At 50.5% G+C, this 8,466-nt stretch overlaps 1 protein-coding gene across 2 annotated transcripts in view; it reads right to left on the reverse strand.

Annotated features, from left to right (window-relative positions):
* The window catches only part of Plekhm2 (pleckstrin homology and RUN domain containing M2), a 40,544-nt gene that overhangs the window by 14,981 nt on the left and 17,097 nt on the right, over window positions 1-8,466 (reverse strand). For both annotated transcript variants that reach the window (XM_021159317.1, XM_021159316.2), the window contains exons 2-6: window positions 3,497-3,603; window positions 3,253-3,362; window positions 2,845-2,944; window positions 2,267-2,354; window positions 556-742 (exon numbers count right to left, since the gene is read on the reverse strand). In XM_021159317.1, the coding sequence (XP_021014976.1) occupies window positions 556-742; window positions 2,267-2,354; window positions 2,845-2,944; window positions 3,253-3,362; window positions 3,497-3,603 (592 nt within the window). The remainder of the gene's footprint in view (window positions 1-555; window positions 743-2,266; window positions 2,355-2,844; window positions 2,945-3,252; window positions 3,363-3,496; window positions 3,604-8,466) is intronic.

Here is an 8,466-nt window from a genome sequence, read left to right on the forward strand (position 1 = left end):
TCAGTCGGGCTCAGTCATGCTCAGTGGGGCTCAGTGGGGCTCAGTCATGCTCAGTGGGGCTCAGTCGGGCTCAGTCATGCTCAGTGGGGCTCAGTCGGGCTCAGTCATGCTCAGTGGGGCTCAGTCGGGCTCAGTCATGCTCAGTGGGGCTCAGTGGGGCTCAGTCGGACTCAGTCATGCTCAGTGGGGCTCAGTTGGGCTCAGCCATGCTCAGTGGGGCTCAGTCGGGCTCAGTCATGCTCAGTGGGGCTCAGTCGGGCTCAGTCATGCTCAGTCGGGTTCAGTCAGGCTCAGTCGGGCTTAGTCGGGCTCAGTGGGGCTCAGTGGGACTCAGTGGGGCTCAGTTGGGCTCAGTCATGCTCAGTCGGGCTCAGTGGGGCTCAGTGGGACTCAGTGGGGCTCAGTTGGGCTCAGTCATGCTCAGTTGGGTTCATTCGGGCTCAGTCAGGTTTAGTCAGGCTCAGTGGAGCTCAGTGGGGCTCAGTTGGGCTCAGGAGGCTCCAGGGAATGCTTCAGGGCACAGGCCTGGTTCCTTTCACCCCCAGGGCCGCTTACCCTCGCTAGATGGGGCAATTGCGCTGTCGTCCCATTCCAGGTTGGTGGAAGTGACAGAATTGAAGGAGTTTAGGGAGAGGCTGTCTGAACCGTGGACTGAGCTAGGAAGGCGGTCTTCAAAGTCCAGCAGGTACTGAGGTTTATAATAGTCAGGCATGTACGGAGCCAGGTCTAAGTACGGGGCGTCCTGGGGAGAGAGCACAGGAAGAGAGAGATATTGGATAGCAACTTGGGGTCAGGCAGCAAACAAGGCTCGGTAGCAGTCAGCAGACCCAGGATGGGGAAATGGGGATGGTGCACAGACACACACCTGACATACACACACACACACACAAATACACATGCTATGCACATATCACACACACACACTCATGCAACATACAGAGACACACACAGAGACACATGATACACACAAACAGACACAGACATACAGATAAAACACACAGACATGCAGCATATAGACACACAGACAGACATACACCCCCAACACCCCACACAGACACACACACAAATACATATGATATACAAAGACACACACACACATACACCCCTACATACCACACACAAACATCCCATGCTCTTAGGGAAATCAATGTGCTTCGGGAGTTAATTAGAAAATAACTGCCCCCAAGGAATAAGGAACCAGTCCTAGAGCCACGGGTGTGTCCCACAGACATCTGAAGCAGCAGCTGTGCATTGCCTGCCTGAAGGTGTGCAAGGTGTGCAAGGTGGGGGCTCCACCATCACACCACAAAAAAGAAAGAAAAGAGCTGTCTAGACCAGTAACGTTCTCTTGATAGCTCTTGGCTTTAGAATCTCACTTTCTCTGGTGTCTACCATGGCCCAATGGGGCAGCTATGTTAATCTCAGAAGCCAGGCCCATGAGATGCTCTGGCCTCTTTGGGGTCGTCGGCATTGTGCTCAGACAGTCATCTCCTTAGGCTTGCAGTTTCGCTTGCTACGATTTGTTACTGCAGTCTGGAAATACGAAATGGAAACTTCCAGAAATAAATAATTGATAAGTTTTCAAAAAACTGGAAGCTTGACGTGGTTGTACACACCTTTAATCCCAACTCTTGGGAGGGAGAGGTAGGTATCTATGTGAGTCCCAGGCTAGCCTGGGCTACTTAGTGAGATCCTATCTCAATAAAAATTATTTATTCGTTTTTATTTTGTGTGGATGATGATGTGTGTGTGGCAGTGGCTGGGGCGGGGGGCCGCATATGCTACAGGATTTGTGGGGAGTCAGAGGGCATCTTTGTGGAGTTGGTTCCCTGCTTTCACTTTTATGTGGGTTCTGGGGGGTGAACCCAGGGGGGCAGGCTTATGTTGCAAGCATCTTCGCTTGCTGAGCCAAATCACTGGCCCCTGTTTGTTGCCACCGTTGCCTTATTTCCATGTATTTCAGGCTGCTCTGTGGAGAAGCACAAAGCCAAGGACACTCATCGTCACCTCTCAGACACAGAGCTAAGACACTTCAGGCAATGTGCAGTTTCCCCAGGTGGATAGAAAGGTAGGAAGACACTGAAGTAAGAATCCTGGCCATAAGTCAGTCCCCCTTCCATCTAATCCTGCTGACCTAGAGGCATCCTTTATCTGAGCAAACAGGCATAGCCAGGCTTGGCCATACCCAGCAAGCTCCAGACTGGAAGATGGAGTTCTATGTTCCCTCCCTTGCCTCCCTCCAGTACCAAGAGCCAAGGCATCTCACCAGATCCAGGTCGAACCGAATAAACTCCAACCCAGACACCAAGGTCAGGAAGAGAGTCAGGTGATCATGGCTGCAGACCAGGGCATTCCTGCCAGATAGAAAAAAACAACCCAGAGACTTCTGAGGCTGGTCACCAGCGTGGCTCACCCACACCAGAAAACCCACGGTGTTGAAGTTGGACACATGACAGCCTACCCCTGGATGGCACCCAGCTCATTCAGCCACGCCCCACTCCTCTCCCTCTCTACTGTTCTCTCACTGGCTGTGAGGTCTCCAGAGATGGGCCTGGAGCATAAGGCTTACCAGGCTCTCGGTGGCTGCTATAAACACTCTGTCCCTCAAGTGTCCTCAGAAAACGGGTAGGCAAGCATTGGGTGTGTGGTGAGTCTGAGGCCAAGGAGGACTCTTCAGAACCCGGCTGGGATGCTGGAGGAGGCCTCAGACTGCCAGCAAGATGTCACATGCTCCACAGTCACAGCCCTCAGTGGGTGACACTGAGCTAGGCCTCCATCTCTGTGTGACAGGAGGCTTTGAGCGGAGGCTTAGGGAGCTGGGGACCAGGCGGTCCAGACACTTACCTGACATAGTACTTCTGTAGCAGGCCCAGGTTCTCCTGGAACAGCCGCAGGTAGCTCTCCAAGGAATTCTCATTGAGGGCCAGGTAGAGCCAGGCTCGGCCTGCAGAGAAGCCAGGAGTGACTCAGCTGCTGGGCAGTTCTGAGACAGTCAAGGATGCTGCCCTGACCCTGCAGGCTAACATGGTTTCTGACCTGGGACTCCAAAGGTTTCCTTGTGTACCAGGTTTCCCTCACTTCCTCGGTGACCCGCCCACAAACTGTCACATGCAGGGGGGAAAAATGAGGCTTTGCGGAAGGCATTGGCATGTCAGCCCCCACTGCCACTGGACGCTACAAGACAGACAGACAGCTGCCTCAGGCCAACCCTGGCAGGACCAGAGCTCCCCACAGGGGAGTGGTTCTACTCACTTCGCCCCAGGTTGGTGGCCACATGCTGTAGCACCTCGATTTGCCTGATGGCCTCTCTGCGGGTAAAATGGACCACGAGCACCCAGTAGCCAGAGGACAAATCTTGCAACCTGTGAGGATGGGACGGCAGGGCTGGGCTGAGGCAGGCTGTCTCAGGCAACCAGGTGCCTCACTGTGGCCTGCCTGAGTGAGACAAGCCTCCCTGTGCCCGGCCCCCACAGCACGAGGAGGGGACTGAACTCACCCGTACAGCAGGGCGTGGTCCAGGTGCTCACACAGGCGCTGCAGGACCTTGTCATGGTTCCGGATGGCAGGGGTCTCGTCCTCACATGCTGCAAAGTAGCTCTGCAGCTGAAAGGAAGAAGACAGTGCTGATGAGGAGCGGCTCTGGGTATATGGCGTCCTGGGATGGCCCACTGAGTCTGCCCTGATCTTGCCCAAGAGGTTTCCGAGGGCAAAGGCTCTCAGGAGGACTTTGTGTAGATAGCCCTGTGAGGGATGGCCAGCTCACAGTGTTGGACACTATGCTTTGGGGCAGGGGCATAGGCTGTGCTTGCAGCCTGGGCACCACACACAGTGGTATCTGTTACCAGACACAGACACAGACACACAGACACACAGACACAGAGAGAGAGAGAGAGAGAGAGAGAGAGAGAGAGAGAGAGAGAGAGAGAGAGCCTGTTGGTAATATCTGAAGGCATTTAAAAAAGATTCCCAAACACTTTAAAAAATATCAAAAAAATATCATTTATTTAATTTGTAGGCCCTGCTTGGAGCTGCCCTCTGTACACACCAAGGTCTGAAAGGCTGGGTCACCTGCTTTGATGGCTTTCCTGCCAGAGGCTGACATGGACATTAGATGTACCCGAGGAACATGGCCACATCTAGGTGTGTGCCAGATTTGTGTCAAGCCCCGTGCCAAGAAAGACTCTGTTCCCAGGGCTGGACAGGGGGACAGAGAGAGGGTGGGAGGGAGGGGAAAAGAGAGCCGGGGAGAATGAGAGAAAGAAGGGGAAGAGAGGAAGTCTGAGATTTCAGAGGACTCTGAGCTCTGAAGCACCCCCAGCCCACCAGGCTGATACAGGCGAGGAGCCTGAGATCTATGCAGCCAGAGCAGAGCCCTCTCCTGTCACCTTCCCAGTGGCCCAGATGGAAAATGCAAGAAAAGAGCAGAGATCCCCACACACTGGGGGGTGGGTTTAAGCTCCTGGGACCACTCCGTTCTCAAGTGTTTTCTGGAAGCAGCCGCAGTGGCAGATCAGCCACACCAGGAGGCACATGCTCTTGGAGGGAGGCCAACCATTGAACTCCCACAACAAAAATAGCCTCTTCTCTATGACCCGGAACAAGCCCAGCAGCCAGGCTGACTGGGACTGAATTCTCGTTCGGGTCCATGCTAGGCAAGACACAGCCACTCAAGAGGCTCTGTAGCTGGCTACCCCACCCCTGCAGACCTTTGTCTTCTGTGCTTAGGTCTTTGAGTGTGAAGTTAAGGGTCACCTGTACTACTTCTGGATGGGTGACCCACTTTTTTTTTCATATTTATTAATGACTTAGCCTCTTTCCATCTGAGCCACAAGCCTTTTCTAGATTATTCTGTGTTGTTGGTCTGCTGTCTATTTCCATATCAGTCCCCATTTCATTACCTCCACTTTCCTCAGCCCTTGGACACGGTCAGAAGTTCACTTAGCCCCAACCCTGCTATTCTTTTACAAAACTGTTATTCCAGCCGCCATTTACGTTATACTTATAGGGGGCACATGTGCACATATGGAGGTCAGAGGACAACCTGCTGGTTCTCTCCTTTTACCTTATGGATGCAATCGGGGATCGAACTCAGGTCATCGGGTTTGGTGGCAAGCCCCTCTGTGTGCTCAGCCACTTTGCTCACCCCAAGCCATTCTCTCACCATCAAAGTTCATCACCATTCCATTTTGGGTTTTTTTTGAAAATTTGTTTTATGTGTATGGGTGTTTTACCTGCATGTACGTCAGTTATATGGACAGTTGTGTGCTGCCATGGGGGGGGCTGGGGATGCAACCCAGGTCCTCTGGAAGAGCAGTCAGTGCTGAGCCATCTCTCCAGCCCCATCTCGGATTTATAATAGAATTATGCTGAACCCAGAGACCAGTCACATGGAGAGATGATGGTGTCTCACAGTATCCAGTCTTCCGGCCCAGGAACACAGGCCCCATCCCCATTTGCTCAGTCTTCCTTAGGCCCTGGGGGAAATCTGACAGATGTCTTTAGATATGTCCTACACATATTTACACTTTGCAAATATGCAAACATTGCAAAAATACAGGGTTGAAAATCTACACGTGATTTCACGACTCAGAACAATCTACAACACAAAACCATTTTTTAGGGGGAAAAAAAAAAGCACACACCATGGCTCAGCATCAAAGGGGCTTGCTGCCAAAGCTGACGACCTGAGTTCAATCCTCCATACCCACAGGGTAGATGGAGAGAATTGACTCTCTTAAGTTGTTCTTTGAGCTCTAGACATGTGCCACAACACATATGTAACCCCCCCATACACATACAAAATAAAAACATATAATTAAAACACTGCAGGGATGCATACGGCAATGGCACAGGGGGCGGAGGCAGGAAACGGGAGCTAAGCCTGGCACTGCCACATAGTGGTGCACCTCAGAGAGTTACTTGACTCCCTGGCTCATTTTTTCTCCCCTTTAAAATGACTTAAAGGGAAGTTGGGTGTTGGTGGCCTACACCTTTAATCCCAGAACTCAGGAGACAGAGGTAGGTGGATCTGTGAGTTCGAGGCCAGCCTGGTCTACGGAGTGAGTTCCAGGACAACTAAAAAAATCATGTCTGGAGACAAACTCTCATCCTTGGGAGAAAAAAAAATAGTTAAAGGGATTTTTTTTTTTTTTAGAGCTGAGCAGTCCAGTCTGGTGTCTGCTGCCCTAAAGTGACTATTTGAAGTTCTGGAGATAGGGCTGAAGTGGTGGAGAATTTACCCAGTGTGTAGTGGTGGTGCACGCCTTTAATCTTAGCACTTGGGAGGCAGAGGCAGGCGGGTTTCTGAGTTCGAGGCCAGCTTGGAATGAAAAGTGAGTTCCAGGACAGCCAGGTCTACACAGAGAAACCCTGTCTCGAAAAACAAAAAAAAAAAAAAAAAAAAAAAAACCCAAAACAAAATGAAATTTAAACTAACTCAAATGAAACAAACTACCCACCCTAGCAGCACTAGCCGCCTGGGGATAGCAGCTCTGTGCTGGTCAGTGGGGACACAAGGCACTGCTATCACCGCAGGCTGTACTGCTGGATGTTCCTGGTTTAGGGGATCGGGTAATAAATAGCATCCAGGAGGCTCAGCATAGCTGGTGAGCACCAAGCAAATAGCTTTAGCTGAGATGATGAACCACAACAAACCTCCATTTTCAATCGTACCAGTGGGGTAGCCTCTACCTCATATACCCTTCAGTGCAAAGACAGTGAACTCCGCTCTCAGTAGCGACTATGTTATTAGCAGTGGTTCCTACTCTTCCCTTTTTTAAAAAACAAAATTATTTTTTGTGCACGTGTCCTAGTTTCATTTCTGTGATTGTGATCAAGGACCCTGACGAAAATCAACTTAGGAAGAAGGGTTTGTTCTCGCTCACAATCCCAGGTCACAGCCCGTCAAGGTGGGAGAAACCAAAACAAGAGGAATCTGGGCCATCACATCCAGAGTCACCAGCGGACTGAATGTGTCCTTAGCCCACCCTTTCCACTTACATAGCCCAGGAGCCCTGCTTAGGGAATGGTACTGCCCAGGGTGGGCTGGGACTTCCATCAATTAACATAACCGAAACAATCTACCAGATGTGCCCCGAGCCAACCTTGATCTAGAAAAATCCCGTATTGAAACTATTTCCAGGTCATTCCAGACTGTGTTACACTGACAGTTAAAAGAAACCATTGCAGAAGGTGTGTGCATGGTGTGTGTGTGCATATTTGTGTGTGTACATGGTGTATTGTGTTTATATCCCTGGGTGTGCACATTCATGTGTGAACATGGGAAGAAGGGTAGAGATTCACAATGACTTTCTTCTTTAATTGCTTCTCTAGGCTTTTTTTTTTTTTTTTTTTAATCTTCCTTGTTTTGAAACAGGACCTTGTTATGTAACCCTGACTGGTCTGGAACTTGCTATGTAAACCAAGCTGGCTTCAAACTCAAGGAGATCCATTTACCTCTGAGTCCCAAGTGCTAGGATTAAAGGCCTGCACCACTATGCCAGGCTAACTGCCTTCCTTTTAAAGACACAGTCTCTGAACCGAGAGCTCACCAATTGGCTAAGCTAGCTGACCAGTGGGCTCCAGAGATCTGCCCGACTCTGCTCAAGGAGTTACATTGACAGCTTGAGCTCATATGTTGGGAGCTGGTCATCAAACCATGGCATCAAGGTAAACGAATGGCCAGCCAGGTGTAGTGACACATGTCCTTAACCCCAGCACTCTGGGAGGCAAAGGCAGGAGGATCTTGTGAGTTCAAAGCCAGGGTGATTGACATAGTGAGTTCAAGGACAGCCAGAGCTACCTAGGGAGACCCTGTCTTAAAAAAACCAAAAAACCAAACAAACACCAATCAAAGGGCCTCATAAACACTTTACAAGGCTGAGCGCTGCAAGGTTGGTGACAGAAACACTACTCAGAGTCTGTTCAATTGTCACAGCCATACCATGACTCAGGCTGCACAGCTAGCATTTGGCACAGCCACATATAAAAAATAAGTACTTTTTATCATGCCTGGGTTCAAAAATCCCTCAGTGAATGTCAGGGTTACCAGATGTGATAGCGCATGTCTGTAATCCCAGCACTCTAGTGGCTGAGGAAGGAGGCTAGCCTGGGCTATATAGCCAGCCCTTACCTCAAGATCCAATACAAAGCAAAAAAAGTTAGACTGTTTAAATTATTTTCTAATCTGTTTTAGGAGAGACCAAGAAAGAAAAACTCAGTGCCTCCCAAGCAGGATTTAAAAGTTCACAACAGGGCCGGAGAGATGGCTTGGTGGTCAAGAGCACTGACAGCTCTTGCAGAGGACCAGGGGTTCAGTTCGCAGCACCCACTTAGTAACTGTAACTCTAGTTCCAGGGGACCCAGTGCCCTCTTCTGGCCTCTGAGAGTACCTTGGCTCACACGTGGTCCACATACATGCATGCAGGCAAAACACACACACACACACACACACACACACACACACAC

The sequence above is a fragment of the Mus caroli genome, chromosome 4 (assembly GCF_900094665.2).
Source record: "Mus caroli chromosome 4, CAROLI_EIJ_v1.1, whole genome shotgun sequence".
Classification (NCBI taxonomy): domain Eukaryota; kingdom Metazoa; phylum Chordata; class Mammalia; order Rodentia; family Muridae; genus Mus; species Mus caroli.